The 26,353-nt window shown below is 34.9% G+C and overlaps 1 protein-coding gene across 1 annotated transcript in view; it reads right to left on the bottom strand.

Moving 5' to 3' along the window:
* ttc27 (tetratricopeptide repeat domain 27) overlaps positions 1 to 26,353 on the bottom strand; it is a 166,133-nt gene that overhangs the window by 105,961 nt on the left and 33,819 nt on the right. The window contains exons 6-9 of the mRNA XM_056477309.1: positions 13,615 to 13,779; positions 13,294 to 13,433; positions 7,497 to 7,609; positions 1,964 to 2,030 (exon numbers count right to left, since the gene is read on the bottom strand). Coding sequence (XP_056333284.1) covers positions 1,964 to 2,030; positions 7,497 to 7,609; positions 13,294 to 13,433; positions 13,615 to 13,779 — 485 coding nt within the window. The remainder of the gene's footprint in view (positions 1 to 1,963; positions 2,031 to 7,496; positions 7,610 to 13,293; positions 13,434 to 13,614; positions 13,780 to 26,353) is intronic.

A 26,353-nucleotide genomic window follows, 5' to 3' on the forward strand; every position in this document is an offset into this window, starting at 1 on the left:
TAAACTAGGATTAGGATAATTTGTGCAATTAATTGAAATTCCAGTTCAATTTCAATTTTGACTTCTAAACGATTATGGAAAAACAATAATCAAGATAAAACCATTATTGCATCAGATAGCGCTCCCTTTCCAGTTGTACTCATTTGTTGCTCTGCAAAGCTCAGTTTCATGTGAAAATGACTAAAAGCACTGTAATGTAACTTTTGCAGCACGAGATGCGCATCATTCATTGATGTACATTCCAATCATTCATGTTTTTAAAAGTGCGACAGAAATCACATGCTGTTGTTTGTATGCGCTCCACCTCAAAGACGAGCAGAGCATAGACATCTAAAGTCATCATAATGTGAGCGTTTCAATGGTCAAATACATTTGACAAATTTGTGTCAAAACGTGGTGTTTATTGAGTATTCATAACAACCCTCATTTATGTAATAAACAAACGAGTTGAGAATCAAAAGACATGCGAAAGTGAAAGCATCAATCAGAACAGCGCTGCTCTTAAAGTGACAGCGCGCAATATTCCAGCTGCCAACTGTTCTTATCATTAATAATCAAACAAAAGGAGAAAAATCACTCACTGCTCTTGACTGAAGGACTTTGATGCTTAAAGCACAGTTTGATTCATATTTTTATTCTATTGTATTTATTTCCCTTATTTACAGGTAGGAAAATAACTGTATATGTACAGTTGAAGAGAGAATTATTAGCCCACCTGAATTATTAGCGTCTGTTTAACGGAAAGTAGATTTTTTTTTTCAACTCATTTCTAAACAATAGTTTCTTCTGCAGAAAATGAAAAAATATATATTGCTTAATGGGGCTAATAATACTGATAGTTAAAATAGTTTTAAAAATATTTAAACCTGCTTATATTCTAGCCAAAATAAAACAAATAAGACTTTCTACAGAAGAAAAAAATATTATAGGAAATACTGCGAAAAATTCCCTGCTCTGTTAAACATCATTGGGAAATTGTACTTGTTGGAAAATTGTACTTGTTTGGGGGGGGGGGGGGGGGGGGGGCTTTTACTATCATCAAATGATGTATTATGTAAAGTGTATGTTTAATGTGTTTTTATGATAACACTTTACAACACGGGTAGTTAATGTTAGTTTATGCATTTACACAACAATATACAATGCTTATACAGTATTTATGAATCATAGTTCAACTAATGAATTAATAATATCCAACACTGTGCTTGTATGTAATATGTAATGCATCATGAGTCAACTAGAGCTAACAATGAACTGTATTTTTTTTTTACGTTCCCAGATGTCATTAAAAACATTAACTATGTGTCCCATATTGTAGAGTTACCTTTTTTATTATTAATCTTTTGCCATTTTTTCTTTAAACATAATTATCTTTGAAAGGTTTTATACAAAAATAATTATTCTAAATAAATCAAATATTAAATAAAATGCATATTATTATTATTATTATTATTATTATTATTATTAAGCAGAAAATTGAAGAGAAAAAAAATTATTTGCATTTGAAACTACACGACACAAGTTCTTCACCACATACATGTATAAAGAAAATAAATGAATGGTTTCCATTTAAAATCCTGACAGCACTGGGCATAAAAGATAATTGGTCAACTTTCCCTAATTCTCATGTTTGCTTATTTAAAAATGATCATCTTGGTAATTTTGCGAGGAGCATGTCAACTTCTGAGAAGAAATATACATTGTATATTTGAGCAGATCAGCAGAAATGACCAGAGATTGACATCTTTTCATCTTTGTGGAGCAGAACAGCACAAGCGACAGACCATTTTCCTTTGTTTGCATTTGTTAGCGCAAACACACATTCTAGGTGCTAAACTGTGAGCAATTGAGAGAGACCTGTTTACATGCCCTCCATCTGTCAGCCTGAAAACACAACTGTGTGTGCTGATAAGAGATGTGTCAACTGCAATGCGGCCTGTTAGAGAATAACAGTGTGTCTTACCGTGGTGAAGGCCAGCAGCTCCTCATCATTCAGCTTGTGAACGGGATTATTCTTCTGAAAGTCTATGCTGCAAAGTCACAACAACACAAAACAACACTTAAAATGAAGCACAAACTTCTTGTAAAATACAAACCAAGAATTAATTATGTTTAACAGAGCAAGGAAATTTTCACAGTATATCTGATAATATTTTTTCTTCTGGAGAAAGTCTCATTTATTTTATTTCGGCTAGAATAATTTTTTTAAGTTTTTAATTTTTTATGAACCATTTTACGGTCAAAATTATTAGCCTCTTTAAGCTATATTTTTTTCGGTAGTCTACAGAACAAACCATTGTTATACAATAACTTGCCCAATTACCCTAACCTGCCTAGTTAACCTAATTAACCTAGTTAAGTCTTTAAATGACACTTTAAGCTGTATAGAGGTGTCTTGAAAAATATCTAGTCAAATATTATTTACTGTCATCAGGGCAAAGATAAAATCCGAATAAATTAGAAATGAGTTATTAAAACTTATGTTTAGAAATGTGTTGAATAACTCATTTCTAATAATTGAGATATCAAAATATGTTTTTTTTTTTTATTGTTTTATGGCTTCTCTAATGTTTAAAAAATATCATTTTTATTACTACTTAAAAAATGACAAATTTATGTCAATAACAAATGTTTCACAAAAAGAAATTACAGTTCAGCCAAGTATATATTTACCAATCGTATATACACTCACCGGCCACTTTATTTGGTACCATAATATTAGGTATCCAGTAAGTGGCAGTTCTGTGGGCTCAAATGCCTTGTTGATGCCAGAAGTCAGAGGAGAATGGAGAGACTGGTACGAGCTGATAGATACAGTAACTTAAATAACCACTCATTACAACTGAGGTATGCAGAAGAGCATCTCTGAACACACAACATGTCCAACCTTGAGGCAGATGAGCTACAGCAGCAGAAGAGCACACCGGGTGCCACTACTGTCAGCTAGGAACAGGAAACTGAGACTACAAATTCGCACAGGCTCACCAAAACTGGACAATAGAAGATTGTAAAAACGTTGCCTTGTCTGATGAGTCTCAATTTCTGCTGCGATATTCCGGTGGTAGGGTCAGAATTTGGCGTCAACACCACAAAAACATGGATCCATCCCTTTATGACCACCCATCTTCAGATGGCTACTTTCAGTGCGATAACGCGCCGTGTCATAGAGCGTGAATCCTCTCAGTCTGGTTCCTTGAGCATGACAATGAGTTTACTGTACTTAAATGGCCTCCCCAATCACCAGAACTTAATCCATTAGAGCACCTTTGGCATGTGGTGGAACAGGACATTTGCATCATGGATGTGCAGCCGACAAATCTACAGCAACTGCGTAATGCTATCATGTCAATATGGATCAAAATCTCTGAGGAATATTTCCAATGTTGAATCTATGCCACAAAGGATTAAGGCAGTTCAGAAGGCAAAAGGGGGTCCAACTCGGTACTAGTAAGGTGTACATAATTTAGTGACCGGTGAGTGTATATTGTCTATATACCAGGTTTTATTTAGCAGAAATAAGATTTAAATTTCTCTATTAAATAATAGTTCTTAAAAAAAGACAATGGAATATTTCGAGTACCTTGTTGAATCTATGCCAGGAAGGATTAAGGCAGTTCTGAAGGCAAAAGTGGGTCCAACACAGTCCTAGTAAGGTGTACCTAATAAAGTGGCCGGTGAATGTATTTGCTTGTATTTTTATATAGACATTGCTGATTGCTATAACCCAGAAAATAACTTAAACGCCAGCTTCAATTTTCATTGTAAAATATTTCCCTTTGGATGGCTGAAATATGATTATAACCCACGAGATTTGTGAAAATCACCCCAATCTATTGCAGTAGAGTCATTAAAACAAGTTGTCAAACAGTCAAAAGGACCAAACATAAGCTGCTACACATCTAGACCTATCAAATATCTCAGCCCTCACTTCAATTATTCAATGGTATTATTATAAGCACAGCTCTACGTAACTTCAGCTACTTTCCTCAAGCCATATAACTTTCTCATTTGCGTCACAGATCTTTACGTTAGCCGGGGATAACAAATGTATGGCACGCTGTTCACATTTCAGCAGAACACCATTAAATCGTACGTGTGTTTTTGCTTGACTGCTCCAGTGACGGCACATAATTCACCTTCAACCATCACGCAGCCCAATTAAGGCCCCTGGCCTGCATAATTACGCCCTGCTAATTATTCCACGCCTGCAATTTGTCTCCTAGCAGCCAGTCAGGCACGATGACGACCTTTCTGCAACAAACAGTAGCACTGGCTGCTAAAAATCTAATTAGAGAGCAGTGTAAAAGAAGCCTGATCCTCCACAGGGGCAGAGATAGGGGTGGATGACCATACACTTTTTTTCCCCTCCAGGACAGAGAAGACCACTGTCAATGCACTCTTGGGCACACACACATAAAAAAAGGACATATTCTGCAAGACAGAGGCCTGACACAGCACTTAAATTTTACCAAGATAAAACAAGACTCTGTGCAATAACAAAGATTTACACATCCCGAACATGATTAATGCTGAGCTGCAGCTTTAAAAGTCAGGAACTAAAATACTACAGCTACTAAAACTAATCTCGAGGATTAGGAGACAAAGAGGAGACAATTTTTCCTTGGATTTCCGAGGCAAATTTTAGCCAGAGGACCTGTTGAAGCCATACTCGTAAAACGTTCTGGCTCTGGGCTTTGACAAGCTGATTTTCAGAAGTATGTTTAATATCGCATCCACGAGGTAGACTCTTAAAACAGTCTATAATAAAGTGTCACAGGCCGAGAGACATGTGCTCACGCTTCTAGCGAAAAACCAGGATGTGTGTTTCATTTCACTGTTGACAGTGGCAGTGTGTGCAATTCCTTTGCTAGATTTAGAAAATCCATAAAAGTGAAACTTTTACTTTCGCAGCGACATCCTTCGCGGCTAACAAAATCAGATGTGGATTCACTTGAAATTTAAATAAAACTATTTTTGACTGAAGGAATGATGTGGTGCTGCCATACACAAAGTGTAGCTCACACTATTTTGTCAGTTAGTACTAGTCAGCTTTTGCTTATAAAAAGTCTACCCTTTACTATATTCATATTTCTTTGTTTGTCTGTGCTTATGTTAAGACACATTTGGCCATATCAAAAAAGGTCTTTAATTTATTTATTGAACAAGGCAAAAACCTACCAATGCAAACATGCACACAAATGAACAATTAAAGAGTTAGTTCATCCAAAAATGAATTTGCACACCCCTTTTTCACACTCAAGTGGTTCCAAACTTTTACGACATTCCTTTTATCTGCTTAACACAAAAGATATTTCGAAAAATGAAAAGAAAAAAACTAGCGATCGACTTCAATAGTAAGAAAGAAAAATACTATGCATGTCTACAGAAAAAAAATTCTCTTCTGTTCAACAGTAAAAGGAAACTCAAGTTGTGACAAGCAGTAATGCGATACTGTACCGGAATTACTTTTGACAGTAACTAATACTTTAACTCTTTAATTTTTAAATATATTGACCATTACAATATGATGCATTTGGCTGCAGTCTAGCCTACATCATCCTGTTTACAGTGGCAACGCATTGCGTGATTGGTGGATGCCAACCAACCACTGTAAAGAAGACACATCGAGGCGCCAGACTGGACAAAAGTCAAGCGAAAGCAGAGAGACCAGGTGAGCGCGAGAGAGGCCAAATGTGCAAGTGATAGAGACCGAATCAGCGCGAAGCAGGCCAAGTGTGCACGCAAGAGAAACAGAATTCGCGAGAGGTAGGCCGAATGTGAGCACGAGAGAGCCCGAGAGACTATTGAGAATACTATTAATATTTAATTTTACTAATACTAAGTTTGTTACTTCAAATGAATCAGCACACATTTGTTATCTGTATAACAAAATTGATTCCTTTAGTAGACACAGTGACACATTTCTGTTAGATTTCAGAATACGTTATTTAAAATGTATAGTGCTGTATTGTTTAGAAAAATATACCACAATTAATTTGTGGTTAGTTTGAAAATTGCTCATGGATTTCTTTTGAGCATGTTTTTTTTTTTTTTTTTTGCTTGAAATGCATCAAATTTATGGTCATCTATAATAGCAGTTTATTGGTGCTGAGTTTACCAAATTGATTCTGAATGATAATTCAGGTTACTTTTATTTCTTTATTTATTTCATAAAGGTTTTGTATTTCGTCGCTAGTTTTCATACTCAAGCTGAGAAGGAACATGTTTAAGGGTTAAATACAACAACTTTTATGATGCTGAAGCAACTTTACTTTTTGCTTTTTTGTTTCCGAATACATGAATCAGCTGGTTTATTAACATAAATTGTGATATTTTCATTTTTGTGCCACTGGTCTGACTAAATTAATTAGTGTTTAAAAATGACTTTTTATTTAAGATAGTCTTGTGTCTTAGTTGTGAGAATGCAAATTAATTAAGTTGATCAACAGTGTATTTTCCATGCAGCACTGAAGTGGCGTTATAAGGTGCATTAATGGGAACATTAAAAATGCAACTCAAAAAATGACTTTTATCAGAAATGCATTACTTTTTAGTGCAAGTAATCTATTAAGTAAGCGAGTTACTTTTTGAAGTAACTAATAACTGTAACTAGTTACTATTTTTCAGTAACTAGCACAGCACTGGTGACAAGTCATCACCTTAGAGTTATAAGGTTCTATCTGGCATTTTTGTCAAAATTGAGTTATCGATATATTCTTATTAAATAACAACTTATTTACATTATGGGATTTTTTTTTTATAAGTTGTTTACATTTTAAGACTTTTCATTTAAAAAACAATTGTCACACGCATACTGTTTGCTATGAAATGCAAAAACTTTGAAGCTCAATATCTTAAAAATCATTATAATTCTGATAATCATTATAATAATAATAATATAACCTTATAATTCCAAGGTGACGAAGTGATGATAGAATAAATGACAGATGACAGATTTTTCATTTTGGGGTGAAGTATCCCTTTAAAAGTAATCAAAATATCAAAATACTATCCTTTTTTTAGCATTTTATAGCACTATGGGTATTAATCTGTGTATGATGTGGGTGAAAGTCACCATGAACAAGATTGATTCAAATTACTGTCTGGTGAATTGCAGGTGCAGGCAGAAATGCAACTGCAAGCAACAGCATTTTTAGAGGCCACTTCTGTGCAGTCATCATTACTGCATTTCGATTGGAATGAAACCATTTGAAGTCAAAAATCAGCCAAGATGCAATTATTACTCAATTGTCAATAGCTGTCACTTTACATAACTGTCACTTTAAAGTCATCAAAAAATGGATTAAAACAGCAGGGGTGAACAACATGTTGTCTGCTTTTAATCCGATCAACCGAAACGCATCTTAATACCATATGTAAATAAAGTCAAAGCAGCACATACAAAGGCTGAACCAAAAGAGATGCAACTTGTTTTACAGAATATGAACATTCTTTTATGTTTTTAATCCCCATACAAAATGAACTGAGAAACTCACCATGTGGCCAGTATGAAGGCCTGTTCCTCAGCACTGAGGTCTGGAAGTTCATGTTCAGATGGTTCTGCCAGACTAATCTGGTTCAGGACTGTATCATCGCTCAGCTGATGGTCCTATAAACACACAGATGCATGAGATAAAGTAAAGCTAAAAAATGCAAGAGTTTAACAAACGCATTTTATATTTAGATGACAATACAGAGAGCAATATAATATTAAACATTTTTACAATTAAATATTAAATTAGAATTTAATTCAGACATAGCAACTTGATATAATTAATGAATATAGACCCTTTTCACATTTATGGGTTTTTCTGCATCGTAGTAGGATAAACTTAAAGTAGTGAATGGGAGAGTACCACTAATTTTTTTTTCACATTAAATTCAGTCCCTTTATTTACCAGGGGTCGCCACAGCGGAATGAACCGCCAACTTGTCCAGCACATGTTTTATAAAGCAGGATGTCCTTCCAGCTTCAACCCAGTACTGGGAAACACCCATACACTCTCACATGCACACACATACACTACAGTTAATTTAGTTCATTCAATTCACCTATAGCGCATGTCTTTGGACTGTGGGGGAAATCAGAGCACGCAGAGAAAACCCACGTGAACACAGGGAGAACATTCAAACTCCACACAGAAATCATCACCTTAGAATTATAAAGTTCTATCTGACATTTGTCAAAATTGAGTTATTGACATTCATATTAAATGACATCTTATTTACATTATGGGATGTTTTTTTATAAGTTGTTTACATTAAGACTTTTTTTATTTAAAAAAAAAAAAAAATGTTAAACACATACTGCTATATGAAATGCAAAAACTTCAAACTCAATATCTCAAAATCATTCAGAACGCAGATAGAACCTTATAATTCCAAGGTGGCGAAATGTCAACTGACCCACACAGGACTCAAACCAGCAACCTTTATGCTTTGAGGCAACAGTGCTAACCACTGAGCCACCGTGTCACCCACTTTACATTCCAATTTGCTCAAATAGCAAAAAACCCTCCAAAGTAGTGTTTTCACAAATTTAAAACACAAAAAAATTGGGTGAGACTGTTAATGTCAGTAAGAAGGAACAATGTCATTTTAACACAGCTTACTCTCACATTGCATACAGCATTTCTCTTGTAATTTGATCCAAAGATGATACAATAGTCTGGCTTTATACATTAGAAATGAAAATAATAAATACTTTCAGAGATTTAAGATGCTGATGTGTCATCGCAGTCTTGCAAAAAGGATCTATTCTGAACCAAATTTGTAATGTTGCATCATTTTATTGAACTTCACATTGCACAAGTGTCATAAAACAAATCCAATCCTGAAATATTTCCTCAAACGAGCAACATTATGCTAGCTCACGCATCAAGAAATCAATCACACTCAGCATTTACACTTATTAGCCGAGACGGAGCGCCAAATGAACATGTTCCTCTGCTTTAGCCCAAATCAAATCTAATTTGTTGACATTCAAATTTGATTCCCATGAAATGAAGTCTGACGGCCCTCGCGCACGTCCGCTCTACCTGAAAAGCCTTCACATGCAGACAAGCGAGAACCAAGACCCGCTGGAGTGCTATCAGCTCAAGAGTTTGTAAGCAATACTGATCCTATCAAATTTAATCCAAAAACGCAAGGCATCCTGGAAAAAATGATTTAATAGACTTTTTAGGGCCACAGCACATAAAACCAGGCCGGCTAAGGGGAAACAGAGATAAGGTCCTGGAATTTTCCGTAAAAATCTTTGTCTGTCCCCAATTTGTCATATTTGCGGCCAAAGCTGATAATACCAGACACAGCAGTGCCAGTACACAGATCAGCCAAACACAAGATAAAACTTAACTGCCATCCAAAAAATGTGCAATATAAGTAAAGCACTGCCTGGGGTGAGAGGAGAGAGACAGAGGGAGAAAGAACAGGAAAGAACGGGACAGATGGAGATCTGCATAAAATATATTTTTCACGACCTTCACTGCAGTTCAATGTCATGTCTACTGTGAGCACAAGAATAAACGCTGCCCCCTGATGGCTGGGATGAGTACAGCACCTTTTATGCCCCCTTCAGGGAGTGAGAGAGGTATTTATGCAACCACAGTCCAAACTGATTAAATAGAAAAGCCAAATGATAGCAGAAGTTGACCTTTGCAAGTTAATAACAGTTATTCACCAGGAAATGTTAGTAAAAGCACAGCATAATCAGTAATTCAAAAATGTTTAATGAACATCACTCCTGTATGAGTTGCAAGTAATTCAAATAACATTGGAATCATGCACTGTAAAACCCCAAAAAGCCAAGGTAACTCAAACAGTTTGAGAAAACCGATTGCAACAAACCATTCAAGTTAAACCATTCAAACTAAAGTAATGAGGTATTAAATTAAATCATTACCTTCAACATAGAGTTCAAAACTCTTTTCAAATAAGTGGAATTAACTTTCAGTCAATTTTGAATTAACTACACTCATTTCATTTGATAAAGTTGCCTGTTGGGTTTTACAGTGTATGAAAAAAAAGTACAAAATAAAATATAAAATACTATAAAATATATTTTTTTAAAAAGGGGTTGTAACACGTCACCTGACTCACGATTGCCGATAATAATCTGACGATACGATTTAGTCATGATTTTTTAACAGAATTGTTTGAAACTAATTTAAGGTGAAGAGCCCTTTCATTTTGTTCTTCATTTTGTTCTTTTTTTTTTTAAATAATATATATTTAACATATAATATATAACTAAATTGCTATTTTAAAAACTAATTCCAAAATAAAGAAAGAAAGAAAAAATAATAGAAACTAAAGAAGACGGATTAATATAAAGAAACATTTTTCAAAAGAAATATCAGAATATCTCTGTTTTCTGGCATAGGCTGAGGTCTTTGCACATTAAAAATGTCCCCTGCAGATGAAAAAACTCTTGCACTGGGGACTGAGGCCCCGTTTACACTAGTACGTTTTAGCTTTAAAAAACGCACATCCCATAACCACACACACACACTCTGGCATGCGCTGCAGCATATCTAGCCAGATGAGAGCTGTGCTTGTCGGACTGTTCATCAAGGATCTACCGCTGGATCTAATCTCACTATATTTGTTAAATGTGATATTTAATTCATCTTGTTGTCTATATCTAACGACATATTCCCCAACTTTGGTTTTTTGAATCTATTACTTGTTCTCAGGTAACGTGTTTTGGCTGAGCGCAAAGATAAGTTAATAATTAATGTAACCACATACATTCTGTATATTGATTGATTGTTTGCCTTTCTTTCCTATAATGTATAAACTTATTGTACGTTATACTTTTATAATGGCCATTATTGATTATTAAAACTGATATTCAGCAAAAGAGAGGGTATGTTTTGTTTTTCAATGAGAATGAAAGGAAGCAGTTATGTTATAGGCTCCGTTTTGTTATAAATATGCATACAGTGAAGATGATGCTCACATATGCAGCACGACGTCTCAACATTTCTGCTGTCTGTTAAGTTGTTAATATCAAAATGAAAACAGCAGTTCCTTATATCATGTTTTCATTTTATTGTTAAGAAAGTGAATAAAAGCGTAGCCAGGATGATGTGAATAAGGTTATAAAGTACACTGTTCCCTCTGAAGATTTACCCAACGTGCCCTCAGGAGTATTTTCCATAGCAAACTTGCGAAGTCTGAATGCAGGACTGAACTGTGTGTAGGCTACTTAATATTGAGGAAAAGCCCCAATTAGAGAGGCAAATGCCTGCAGCCCTGATGTCTGTTTTCAGATGTCTGTTTTCCCCCCATCCACACTGAGACAGAGCAGCAGTGTTTTAGAATGAAAATGGCTTCTCTAGCATTTTCAAAACGCTTTGTTTTCGGTGCCCAAAAACTTCAGCGTAGTGTGGACGGATGGCGTAACCGTAGCAAAACTTATGCGCTTTAAAATGAAAATGCATTAGCGTAAACGGGGCCTGAGATGGCTTGTGTGGAAAGCCTTTTCTAAACGAGAGAGCAGTGTGTACAGAGGTGGTCAACAGGCCCTCTGCTCCAGGGGAGCACCCGGAGGACACCCACGCAAACGCAGGGAAAACATACAAACTCCACACAGAAACGCCAACTGACTCAGCCGAGGCTCGAACCAGCGATCTTTTGTATAAATATGAGCGTGATACAAATAAGAAGAGATAATCTTGACCATTTTTAAATATTCAATAATAATAAGCAGCAAATCAATAAAGTATGCATAAACTAATTTAAAAAGAAGAGGGAAAAAATAATCTAATACCTGTTTCTGTAACAGAACAACTTTTCTTTCAGTCTGAAAAACATCTTCACACTTTTGCTATGAAAACACTGATGCACCATGTGATCTCTGTAGCACTCGTCAGAGCAAGCGGAGCTGCAAATCATCCAGTCCGTGTGGTTTGGCTTATTAAGAGTTATTTGCATATAGACGTCTGTGACAGTAGTTTTCACTGTGCTGACAGTTTATGTGCTGCATCATATTCATTGTTCTGTTAGTGCAAGTAAACGTGTTTTTGCAGTATTTGAACACAGTTTTGTCTGGCGCACTTCACCGCTGTCATTTTACTCTGCCGCCCACCTTTTGCTTGCCGCTGAAGTGCAGGTAAAGCAAGTTTGTGCCTGTCAACACAGCGCCCCCTCTGTTCACAAAAAGTATCACGATTTGTTCTACATTTCTACCAATTTGAATAGTCACGTATTTGAATCGATTTTCAACCGGCTCACAGTAAATTGTTCGATCCATTAAAAAATAAATAAAAAAAAAAAAATAAAAAAAAATATATATATATATATATATATATATATATATATATATATATAAATAAATATATAAATATATATATATAAATATTATATATAAATATATATAAATATTTATATATAAATATTTATATATATATATATATATATATATATATATATATACATATATATATATATATAAATATATATATATATATATATATATATATATATATATATATAAATATATATATATATATATATATATATATATATATATATAAATATATATATATATATATATATATATATATATATATAATATATATATATATATAAATATATATATATATATAAATATATATATTTAAATATATATATATATATAAATATATATATATATATATAAATATATATATATATATAAATATATATATATATATATATATATATATATATATATATATATATATATATATATATATATATATATATATAATTAACAAATACTATATAAAATAATAAAAATAATAATAATAAATATATATTTAAAATAATTATATAAAATATAAAACATTAAAAACTATATACAGTTGAAGTCAGATTTGTTAGCCCCGGTTTATTTTTTTCCCCAATTTCTGTTTAACTGTTTAACTCATCTCTAATAACTGATTTATTTTATCTTTGCCATGATGACAGTAAATAATATTTGACTAGATATTTTTCAAGACACTTCTATACAGCTTAAAGTTACATTTAAAGGCTTAACTAGGTTAATTAGGTTAACTAGGCAGGTTAGGGCAATTAGGCAAGGTATTGTATAACAATGGTTTGTTCTGTAGACTACAGAAAAAAATATAGCTTAAAGAGGCTAATAATTTTGACCTTAAAATGGTTTTTAAAAGTTAAAAACTGCTTTTATTCTAGCCGAAATAAAACTAATAAGACTCTCTCTAGAAGAACAAATATTATCAGACATACTGTGAAAATTTCATTGCGCTGTAAAACGGCATTTGGGAAATATAACTCTCTGTGTACCTTTGGTAAGAGCTCTTTACGTGTTGGTGTACTGGAGGGACTCTCAGAGTTGTAAAAGGGTGAGTTGTCCTTTCGCTTTACATCTAAGATGAGTTGAGCCAGAAAGTTCTCCTGAAAACGAGTTCTCTTCCCTAAAGCACCTAAGAGAGAAATCAGACAATTATTTAATCCTTTATGCATTCCATCAGTGTTTCCTCATTCGCACTGCTGGGTAATCCATACGTTTCCTTATTTATTTATTGCATATGTCAATTACTTCCACTATGAACCACCATTTATCCATCAACACAGTACAATTTTTCTTCAAGTTATACTGCCTACCTGTCATGTTAACATCGAGTCCTGACAGATCACGAGCCGTCTGCAGATGTTCTTTGGCCCTGTGATACTCGTAGTAGGTCAGGCAGATATAACTGCACTCCAGGTGGAACTGAATGGCCAGGTTTCTGTGTGCATTACTGCTGAACAGCTCCTCACATTTACACACTACAGAAACAGAGATGGGAGCAGTGTTTGAAGGGCAGCATTTACAATTCAACAATCATATAAAACATTTACTAAATTGCCAAGTATTTGCAGAAGAAAATGCTAAATGGTAATATAATGCATAGCACACGCTCATAAATGTAGAATAATTCTGATTTTCACATGGTTGCACTGTAAGGAAAAAACTTATCTATTGCCTCTCTTATATCAGTGTTCTAGAATATGGCTGGATTGAATTCCCACTGGGAAAGTGCTTGAGAGAAAGGAATGGAGAATGAGAAAAAAGGAAGAAGAAGGGAGGAAGAATGAAGGAAGGATGGAAGAATGGTTAAATAAAGGAAGAACAATGAAACAGGGTGGGGAGAGAGGGAAGAATATGGAAGCAAAAATAAGGAAGGAATGAAAGAGAGAAGGGAGGAAACATGAAGGAAGAAAACCAGGAAGGAGGAATGAAGAACAACGTCAAGGAAAAAAGAAAAAGGATAGATGAAAGAAAGGAAAGAGGATGAAAAATAACACTGAACAACAAAATGAAACAAATGAGGGGAAAAGTAATATATATATATATATATATATATTTTTTTTTTATTCAAAGTAAGAAATATGAAAGGAAGAAGAGGAAGAAAGAATAAACAAAAATGAAAACAGAGAGAAAGGAAGAAGATAAGAAAAAAAAACAAACAATGGGCAATGAAATTACAAAGAGCAGTGAAAATGTAAGTAGGAAAGTAGACAGTAAGAAGAATAGAAAGAATAAATATGGGTGGGAATGAGGAAAGGATGAATGAATGAAGTGGAAATGTGAATGAATGTGGAAAAGAAGGAAAGAAGATAAGTAGGAAAGAAGGATGGAATTACAAAGTACAGAGGAGAGAGGAAAGAACAAACACAGCTGATGATGAAAATTGGGGCGGGAAGGAAGAAAGAAAAGAAAATCGAAAAAGTAAAAAAAAAATTATTGAAAAGAAGAACACAGACAATAAAGAAAGAAGGAAACCCAAAAAATGGTAAGTTAAAACAATTGAAAAAGAGAAAAAGAACACGGAACATAAGAACGGAAGGAAATCAAAAAATGATAAGTTAAAAAATATGTATTGAAAGAGAGAAAGAAAGAACACAGAAAGGAAAGGAAGGAAGGACAGAAAAATGAAGAAAAAAGGAAGGAAATTGAAAAACAGCAATAAGTTAAAAATATTGAAAAGGAGAAAGAAAGAACAGAACATAAGGAAGTAATGAAGGAAGAATGGAAGGAAAGAAGGGAGGGCGAACAAGAGGAAGGATATCAAAAAAAGGATTTAATGTTTAAAAAATATTGAAAAAGAGAAGAACACAGAAAATAAGGAAGGAAGGAAAGAAGAAAGGAGGAGGGAATGGAGAAAGAAAAAGAAAAAAATGGTAAAATGGTAAAGTTAAAAATGTATTTAAAAGAAGAAAGAACACAGACAATAAGGAAGCAAGGAAAAAGGGAGGGAGGAGGAACAAAAAATTGAAAAATGGTAACAAGTAAAAAAAATTATTGAAAAGAAGCAAAGAACACAGGAAGGAAGGAAAGAAGGAAGGAAGGAAGGAAAGGAGGAAGGAAGGAAGGAAATCGAAAATGGTAATGAGTTAAAAAATATTGAAAAGGAAAAAGAAAGAACAGACATTAAGAAAGTAATGAAGGAAGGATAGAAGGAAGGGAGGGAGAACATTTCTGAAAAAAATGGTAAGAAGTTAAAAAATAACTGAAAAAGAGAAAAAAAGAACATAGAAAATAAGGAAGGACAGCACAAAATATGGAAGGAGGGAAAAATGTTTAAAAGCATAAAAAATATATATTTAAAAAGAGAAGAACACAGAAAATAAGGAAGGAAGAAAAATGGTAAAAAGTTAAAATGTATTAAAAAGGAGAAAAATAGAAAATGAAGGAAGGAATGAAGGAAGCAAAGAAAAGGGAGGAGGAAAAAATGGTAACAAGTTTAAAAAATGTATTGAAAAATAAAGAAAGAACGCAGACAATAAGGAAGAAAGTCATGAAGAAAGAATAGAAGGAAGAGAGGGAGAAAATAAAATTGAAAAAAATGGTAAGAAGTTAAAAAATAATTGAAAAAGAAAGCAAGAATACAGAAAATAATGAAGGAATGAATGAAGGAGAAAAATGGTGAGAATGCAGAAAATGAAAAGAAATCATAAAGTACACAAACGAAGAAAAAAAACACAGGGAGAGCAAGAACAAATACATTAAATCGCATGAAAGAAACGGAAAGAGAAAGTGAAAGCAGAAGAGGAGTGGGAAAGTAGAAGAAATAATCATTTAAGATCAAGGAAAAAGGAATTAAGGAAGAATTTTAGAAAAGCACAACAAAAGGAAGCAAAATGTAAGAGACAAAAGAAGAACAAAAGAATATGAAAAGGAAGTAAAAAGGGAGGAAGTAAACATTAGCAAAAAAAAAAGAATAAATCAGTGATTAAAACACTGAATCTGTTCATCCGTCTACAGCAGCACTGCATGTCTGAATATGTGAAGACTGAAGCTCAGTCTGTGGCTCACTGTGACCTTCAGCGTGATCAGCGTGAGGATCTGAGTGTTTTAAAGCCCACTCCAAGCAGATTAAAGCTCATTCACTGCGAGGAAGCAGCACCTTTCCTGGCATAAACTAACAGCTCTCCACATCATTTATGGGCAGATCACGCACGTGAACAAAAAAAAAAAACACTCATTTCTGAGCCTTCATAAAGAGATAACACAAACACTCATGTTAACAAAGCAGCCATGAAAAGATCTCTGAAGATCTCAGTCTCAAGTATACACTGACTAAAATAGCTGCCTGAAAACATCATACATGCAGCCTACTTTTCAATGTCATCTTCAGATGTCGTCAAATGTTATGGAAGCCTGTCATGAAACAATAAGCATCTCTGCCTGCAGGCTGAGGGGGAGAGAAAAAAAATCTGACTGTATTTGATGTTAGGCTAATTGTGTACATGTATGATAAGAGAAAAGTATTTTTAGCAAGAGCTTCAAATTATAGATTTGTCTAAAATTTGTTTTTCGTTTGTATTTGTTTTTTTTTAATGTATAATGTATGATTTTTTAATGTATAATATTAAACCAAAGTACAGTAATTACCTATTTTTATAATATTCAAATACTTACTATTAAATAAAGTGGTGTGAAAATGTGTACCGAATCCTTATTTTTTTACATCACACAAATTTAAATATTAGTCAAAGATAACACAAGTGAAGACATCGTGCAGGTTTTAAATTAAGGTTTTTATTATTAAGAGAAAACAAAATCTAAAACTACATAAGTACACTTCTGAATGGCTAAAGAAAAACTAAATAAAGACTTTAGAGTGGCCTAGTCAAAGTCCTGACCTGAATCTAATTGAGATACTGTGGCATGACCTTAAGAAACATGCTAACTGAACATTCTTGTTTATCTAAAAAACTATGCTAAAATTTGTTATTCTGCTTTGAAAATGTGCTTTACGTGCTGGAACAATGTCTTTGTTTTGGTTCTTTCAACCCACCCACTTAAGCAAATTATATTTCAGCACCCTGGGTTGCCTTGGTGGAAAACCATGAATTTCATTCATTGAGTCAGAAAGACTCTCAAAGCATGCATCCGTTACCGAAACGCGACCTCCAGTGGACAGTAGCAGACTCCGAAATGAGACGCATATTCAGAGTTCCACATGAGGTTATTAATTAGAAAATAATATCAATATTACAAACGTAAACATTAGTTGAGCAGGTTACATTGTAACCCCGTGTTCTAACAACACACTACTTGACGATATTTGCAGTGATAAACATATTGGCTGTTTGCACCAGACAAATTACGACAGAAATTTAAACACAGCCATTCAGAAGCACATAATAGTGCACTCAGTGTTCAAGTTAAATTTCAAGTGGCTTATTTTATTTTCAAGATCTGAGGTGAACTATCTGCTGCTTTCAGTAGTATAGCAATAAATGTATAATAAAAATGGCATTTAAACTTGCATTATTAGCATTTAACACTGAATAAAGCACATGAGGTGTACCTTTTCTGTTGTTCAGCTGTAAGAAATAGAAGCCCTTTCTAAAATATTAATTTTGGGTGTTGGTTAAGACAAAAACTTATTTTAATATGAAAAATTTTCCTTCTATCGTGTGCCATTGCTTTTATTTAGAACACGGTTTAAATTAGCCTTTAGGCTCGATAGTCAGGCACACACCTGTGAGTCCTCAATCTGGCAATCTCCGCTTGCATGCGTTTTGATCCAGGAATGCAATACCTAATTTAACCACTGGATGTCAAACTTATTTACTGCACCTTAAAGGTACAACTCTTACAATTAAGAAACTATTAAATAAGCCTTTTACCTCAATAAAGTATTCATTTGCTGCTTATTAACAGTTAGTAAAATAGTATTTGGGTTTAGGTATTGGTTAGGATTAGGGATGTGTAAATTGTTAAGTAATTATTAAAACAAGTCAGCAAATATGACACTAGTTTGAATAATGCTCGAGTAAATGGTGGCAGAAATTTCATTTTTGGATGAGCTATTCCCTTAATTTACACTAGGGTCTACTTGGTCAACTTCAGATGCACATTTGCGGAGCGCTTTGAGAAAAAATCTGTTAAACCAGCTTGATGCATGTATTAGTGATGGGTTTTATCATGAAAGACATCGGTGACTGTTTTGTCCTTCATGCACACACACGTTTATGTTTATACACACCTCCACACACATTCTTCTGGCCGCCGGGCATCAATTTGCTGCAGGAATGGCTACATCTAAACAATCAACACACCTGCCTCTCAAACCCTCTGGACTGTTAAATTCATTACTCAAACAGCCATACAGGTTTGCTTGCTTTAATCTAGCTGGCTGAGATGTATGAAACGGGGTAACAGAAATATCTGGTTTGCAATTGCTTTTGGTTTGCGAAGGTGGCATATGGACTGGGCCAGTGCAACCAGAGCCCAGGGACCTAATTCTACCAGAGCCCTCATGCAGGAGAAAACTAGAAATAATTGACTAGAGCTGTGGAGAAAATGTGCTTGAATGCATGCGAGCGTTTGTTTGTGTGCCACATGTGATTTTATTTTATTTTTTTCTGTAGAGTGTAAATTAAGTTAAATTGAAAACGTTTTTTTTAATTACTTTAAATTATTTAACAAAATAATAAATACTTTTCTACCTCAGGTTTTGGCCAAGTGCATCTAGAATTTTTTTTTCGCATTTCACCTCATAATTTTAATTTCAGTACATCTTTGCTGGAAATTTCCAACAGGGATGCAAAGAAAAGAAAATTGAGGTGAAACCCGAGAATTACTTTATTAAATAGTATTAAGCAATATTTTTTAATTTGTTTGTTTTTTATATTTTTACAGGATTTGCTTAGAAAATTTTCACAATAAAATTGTATTTATAATTGAATTAATTTTAAACACAGAGTCCATCAACCAGAGTTCCATCAACCACCGTTAAATAAACGAAGAAGATAAGAAACTATTTAGATTTTCACTTTATGCTGTTTCACAAATGTACCAGAACTGTGACTTCAAAACTGAGGTACACAGCGAACCATCTTTGTGTATCGTTACACCACTATTGACTCCTTATTTGACTTGATCTCATCCAATTGCAAGTTTTAGTCATATCAAAGGTGCTGTATGTAAGTTTTTGACTCTTCTAAAGCCATGCCAAGTAAACATTCTTGTTTATCTGAAAAACAATGCCGAAGTCAGATATTCTGCTTTGAAAATGTGCGTTACGTGCCGGAACATCTGTCTTCGTTTTGGTTCTTTTAACTCAACCAATGCCACTTTAGCAAATTATATTTCAGCAAACCGGGTTGCCTTGTTGGAAAACAGCATGTTTCATTCACTCATTCATTAATTTATTCAGAAAGGTTCTCAAAGCATGCGCCCGTGACCGAAATGCAACCTCTGGTGGACAGTAGCATACTCTGAAAGGAGACACTGATTCAGAGTTCTACATTGGGTTATTAATTAGCAAATAATATAAATATTAGGAGTGTAACATTGGAACCACAAGTCATAACAACACGCTACTGTAATGCTGTGTTCACACCAGATGAGGAACGCACGTCAAGCGTGAGTGATTTACATGTTAAGTCAATGAAAAGACGTGAATAGACATCCTGCGGCGCAATACGCACGAATGGCGCGGTGTGGCGCTAATGGCGCGAATTGCGTGGTGCAAATGGTTCGTTAAGCGCGAATTGCACGGTGCGAATTGAGCGTTTTACACGATTAACTGTACGTTCACACCGAAAGCGGCGAGAGCGTCAAAGTAGCCGGAAGTCATTCATTTTCAATAAGAGCCAGCGGCGAGGAGCAGCGCGGCGCGTCTTCGCCGGTGTGGGCGTCGAGGAGAGTTGAAATCATGTCAATTTTATGGTAATGAGCTATGACGTGGTTCGGCAGCAAGCAATCAGAATGAAGAAGTCCACTGCTTGAGAGGAGTTCAGAGAACACAGACCTGTGAACTTTGGTTTCGACCACAGTTGTTCCCAAGGGTTTGATTACGATCGCCGGATTTTCAATTATTTACAATGTTTTCTTAAAGGAGCATGCATTCAATAAGTTACTGATGTGCTTTAATGTTATATATATTTATCTTTAAAGAAGTGGGAATCTCATGCGACAGTACAAAACAGTATTGCTGCTTCAGGTTATTTGTCATATAGACACACTGGATAATTAAGTGGAGCAAAGCCACACCACATGCAACTTGATTAGGCTTGTGCCGGTATTCGGTAATGCGATAAATCACGGTAATGAATATGCACGATATTGTTATCGCGGGCACTTCAAAATACCGTGAAAAATAATAGATCCGAATTTATATTCTTAGAACGCGCCTTAGCTTATTTTCCATCAACTGCTTGAAGAAACACTGCGTATATGCTGCGCAGAACTGATGCGCACTCTGATGTAAACCATCCCCACATGTAGAAGCACTGTGTGCAAGCAGTGCGCGCCACCGCTGCCACCGCACTATAATCCTCACACGAAGAAGAAGCATGGCGGACGGAGGAACGCTGCCGACAATTTATCCCCCTTCAGCTTATTTTCCATCAACCGCTTGAAGAAACACTGCGTATATGCTGCGCAGAACTGATGCGCACTCTGATGTAAACAATCCCCGCATGAGAAGCACTGTGCGCGCGCCGCCACTGCCACCGCTCTCTAATCCTCACACGAAGAAGAAGCATGGCGGAAGGAGAAACGCTGCCGACAGTTTATCCCCCTTCAAAAAAAAAGTCAGAGGTTTGGAAATATTTTGTGTTCCAAAAAAATGCAGAGTGATTGCTGATCGAAGACGGTTTCCCTTTGCACATTCACTTTGATATAATTGCTCAAGTTTACTTTTATATTGTGTATTGTTTTATTTATATTTATTTGTATTTAAATGTTTGAAGTACTTTTAGTTAATTAAAAAGTTATTAAAGTTACTAAGTTGACGAAACTGAAGTTTTTTGTGTTTTTTTACTTGTTTCTCTAGTAAAATTACAATATCGTGATAATAGCGTATACCGTGATAAAAGCTCAATCAATTAATCGCAGCATGAAAATGTGATACCGGCACATGCCTAAACTTGATCTTCCATTGTTAAATGAATTTAATAAGAAGTGCGCAACATTTTCACGCTAGAAAGCATGTTAATGCAGAAATGTAACTGATATGCTGCAACGGCTCTTTTAAATACGAGATCAATGTAGCGAACCTTGGACGCTCTCACCGCTTTCAGTGTGAACACACAGTAATGCGCACATCGCGCGAAATGCTCGAGTTCAAAAATCTGAACTTCAGCGGACATTCGCGCCGCATTAACCAGTCAGGAGCTTGCTCTTGTGTGGGCGGGAATAAAGCACACATGGTGTCCCTGAGGTGATCACTGTCAGTTTTTCCTGTTGTTCACCAGTGAGAAATAGAAACCGTTTCTAATATATCAACTTGAGGTGTTGGTTGGAACAAAAAACTCCTTTTAATTGGAAAATACTCCTTCTATCCCGTGCCGTTGCTTTTATTCAGAACACGGTTTAAATCAGCCTTCTAGACTCGCTCCTGTTGGTCATCTGGCAACCCGTAATTGCTTTTGTTTTGATCCAAAAACACAATACCTAGTTCAACCACTGGGTGTCAAATTAACAAACTGCACCTTTAACTATTTAATTTCATTAGTACATCTCCCTTTGACAGGCTCGCAAGAACATAATCCATTCAGATGTCCTTATGGAGCTCCTAATGGCAGAGGTTTCTATAAAACATCTTTAGGTTCCAGTTCAAAAGTCTCTTGCTTCCCTCTTGTCTGCGTCTCATTTAATTAATGTAACCTCAATGCTGAATCTTGTAGATTTCTAAAAACTCTAAATGTGGGCTCTAAAAGCCAGTAGAACATCTATAATTCCCTACAAAGTTATTCAAACTTCAAATCATTCGAATTTATTGTCTTGGAGCAAAACAAACATCATCTCCAGATCTGCACATGCTTTAACTATTGGGAATAAGAGAAAAAATTATATTGCACAAAGTTCAATCTGAATCGAAGTACATTGTGTGAGATGTTTACCCTAGGAGGCATTACCTAGTAATTCACCCACAGGACATTGAGTACTTGTGCATTTTGAATAGTTAAAATGATCAGAGATGAATTTCTCAGAACACTGAGGTTGCCTTTCACTTGTGCAGAAGCATTAAAAGCATTACGCAAATATGAATGTGCTGTTTTTTTCTTTCTTTTTAATATTCACTGTCGTTACTGTTGTTGTTGAATTATTGATTGTGCTCAACATGTAATTTCTGATAATTAATAAGCAGCATTATTATCATTTATCATTAATATTAGTATTATTTGTTGTTGTAGTAGTAGTAGTAGTAGTATATTCATTAATATTATTTATTTGATTTTGTTCTTATTGTACTTATCAGTAGTAGTAAAATAAGAATAAGAACAATATATCAAATAAATAATTTTATGTAATTATTACTTATAAAAATATTTTTTATAAATAATTAGATTTCTTAAAATATTAAAGTTGTTGGTTTTTTTTTTACTTCAGAGAGGCTCATTAGCTGTATAGCAAGATAAGGTTTCAGTTGTGTTTTTTTTCAAGGGAAATTTGCCTTTGTTTTCATTTTTATCACTGGCTTTGAAGTCAATGAAGCATTTTATGGGTTGGTAAATAATAAAGGTGAATTATTTTTTAATCAGCGTTTACATTCAGTGAGTTACATGGGTGAGTGGAGGTTGGAGCAGGTCTTTCATCATTGTGGTTAGTAAATGTCAAGCCTGCGCTGGGATTTCACTGGTCCACTGAAGGTTTGTACACTAGTTTGTAGGTGACCGCTTTCATAAGGGTGTCTGTAGGAGATGCATTTGGGGGTGTTTTCAATATGTATTTGATTTAGAAGAGTTCTGTATGGCTGTCAATCAGTGACAAGTTTTGATAATAATATTCATCACAACAACTATTATTGTTGTTGTTAAAAAAAATTAAAAGCACATGGTTTTATATAGTAGTGTGAAAGTGTTTTTCCCTTATATGTTGTCTGTTTGTCACACTTTAATGTTTCAGATCATCAAACAAATTTAAATATTAGTCAAATATAACACACAAGTAAACACATCATGCAGTTTTGAAATGACGATTTTCAAGGGAAAATAAAATCCAAAACTACATAGCCCTGTGTGAAAAATTTATGCCCCCTAAACTTAATAACTGCTTGGACCACCCTTAGCAGCAACAACTGCAATTAAGCTTTTTCGATAACTTGCAAAGGGTCTGTTACATCTCTGTGGAGGAATTGTGGCCCACTCATCTTTACAGTATTGTTGTAATTCATCCACATTGGAGGGTTTTCAAGCTCGAACCGCCCTTTTAAATATCTGTAAATATATTATGGTATTTTTATGCTATTGAAGAGTCAAAAACATACAGCAACTTTAAAATTAATAACTGCCTTTTCATTTGCTTACTTTCTCCTTCCATGCAAGTCACGTAACATGGGTTTGTTTATTCAAAAGTACTTGTGCATCAAACCGAGGTGCTCCTTCAAATGTGATGCAGAGCATGATTAAACAAAAGGGAAGGGTCTTGATGAAATCTAAACACAAGAAGAAACCAAGTGGAAACAGTAATGCATTTCAGCTGACCTCTTGTCATCAGATCCCTTGAAAACACTTGTCTGTCCAGAAAAAAAGATCACTTGAGCAAAAATATATGCCAGTAGTCTAAACAAAGCCATAGTCGTTGGTAGGAAAGCATCAAAACTTCTGAATCCGTATCAGGAACAAAGGCAGTCTTACAGATCACGCTTTAGCAGCTGGAGTGGAATTTATCTCTTTTGTGAGACCACTGTTATTTGTGAAATGCACATTAGATATTGTTTGTTCCTGCAGATCGATAAGTTCTGCTTCACAGCGTTAGTAATCCATGAACAACTAGCAGTTAGTCAATGCTAATTCTACAACTCTGCAGGCATTTGAAACATCTAGCATTGGTGAGCTGGTCTTTAAAAACACACAAAAAAATACAACATGCAAAAGAAATTAGCAGAAGAGTTCTGTGCAAGGCAGTACTTCTCTGAAGATACTTTTCAAGCCTCACTTCACCAAAAAATTAATTAAAAAAATGTACTGAACGCTAATAACTACTTCTGCCCAATTTGATCATTTGGAATAATGGCTCACATCATTGCAAAAAAAGTAAAATAGCTTTTAGACATTGGGTTTCAGATATCTCAATGCTTCTGCTAAATGAAAAACTGCATTTGTACGGTTTCATTTACAATGAAAAGCAAATTAAACTTTTAATTGAAGTTGCAAAAATCCATAATACTGAGGGAAAAAACTATAAAGGACTAACAAAGAAATGATTCACCCTGAAACTACACTTTTGTCGATACCCTCATGCAATATACTTTTCTGTGAAATACAAAACAAAGTGGACTAGGAAGGCAATTGTGGTTGTCAAAACTAGTTTGTGTAGAAACCATCCATAGAGCTTGCCTACAAAATGGAGTCATTACTCACTTCTTACATTCAAACACCGAAACGTAGTGAATCGATCCCAAAGAAAAAGTACATTTCTTTATGCAAACATGGTTGAACTCCAAGTTAAAAAGGAAACCAAACTTTATAAAAACGTATTATGTTCCAGTATACACTGACTGGCCACTTTATTATGTACACCTCCAACTGCTTGTTAATGCAATTTTTTAATCGGCCAATTACATGGCAGCAACTCAATGCATTTAGGCATGTAGACATGGTCAAGATGATCTGCTGCAGCTCAAACTGAGCATCAGAATGGGGAAGAAAGGTGATTTAAGTGACATTGAGCGTAACATGGTTGTTGGTGACAGATGGAAAAGTGCTGATCTACTGGGATTTTCATGCACAACCATCTCTAGGCTTTACAGAGAATGGTCAGAAAAAGAGAAAATATCCAGTGAGCGGCAGTTCTGTGGGCGCAAATGCCTTGTTGATGCCAGAGGTCAGAGGAGAATCGCCAGACTGGTTCGAGCTGATATAAGGGCAAGAGTAACTCAAATAACCATTCGATACAACCGAGATACGCAGAAGTGCATCTCTGACCGCACAACACATTGAACCTTAAGGCGATTGGGCTACAGCAGCAGAACACCCACACCCGGTGCCACTCCTGTCAGCTAAGAACAGGAAACTGAGGCTACAATTCGCACAGGCCCACCAAAATTGGACAATAGAAGATTGGAAAAATGTTGCCTTGTTTGATGAGTCTCGATTTCTGCTGTGACATTCAGATGGTAGGGCCAGAATTAGGCATCAACAACATGAAAGTATGGATCCATCCTGACTTGCATCAACGGTCCAGGCTGATGGTGGTGGTGTAATGGTGTGGCGGATGTTTTCTTGCCGCACTTTGGGCCCATTAGTACCAATTGAGCATCGTGCCAACGCCACATCCTACCTATTGTTGCTAACCAGGTCCATACTACAAAGCTATACTTTAAAATAGGGCTGAACGTTATTGGAAAAATCTGACATTGTTTTTCTGCGATATACAGTTGAAGTCAGAATTATTAGCCCCCTTTTGAATTATTATTTATTTTTTAAATATTTCCCAAATTATGTTTAACAGAGCAAGGAAATTTTCACAGTGTGTCTGATAATGTTTTGTCTTCTGGAGAAAGTCTTATTTGTTTTATTTTGGCTAGAATAAAAGCAGTTTTTAAAATTTTTTATGAACCTTTTTAAGGTCATAATTATTAGCCCCTTTAAACTATATATTTTTTCGACAGTCTACAGAACAAACCATTGTTATACAATAACTTGCCTAATTACCCTAACCTGCCTAGTTAACCTAATTAACCTAGTTAACTTTAAATGTCACTAAGCTGTATAGAAGTGTCTTCAAAAATATCAAGTAAAATATTATTTATTGTCATCATGGCAAAGATAAAATAAATCAGTTATTAGAAATGAGTTATTAAAACTGTTATGTTTAGAAATGTGTTGAAAAAAAAATCTTCTCTCCGTTAAACAGACATTGAGAGAAAAAATGAACGGGGCTAATATTTCTGAC

This window comes from Danio aesculapii, chromosome 17 (assembly GCF_903798145.1).
Source record: "Danio aesculapii chromosome 17, fDanAes4.1, whole genome shotgun sequence".
Classification (NCBI taxonomy): domain Eukaryota; kingdom Metazoa; phylum Chordata; class Actinopteri; order Cypriniformes; family Danionidae; genus Danio; species Danio aesculapii.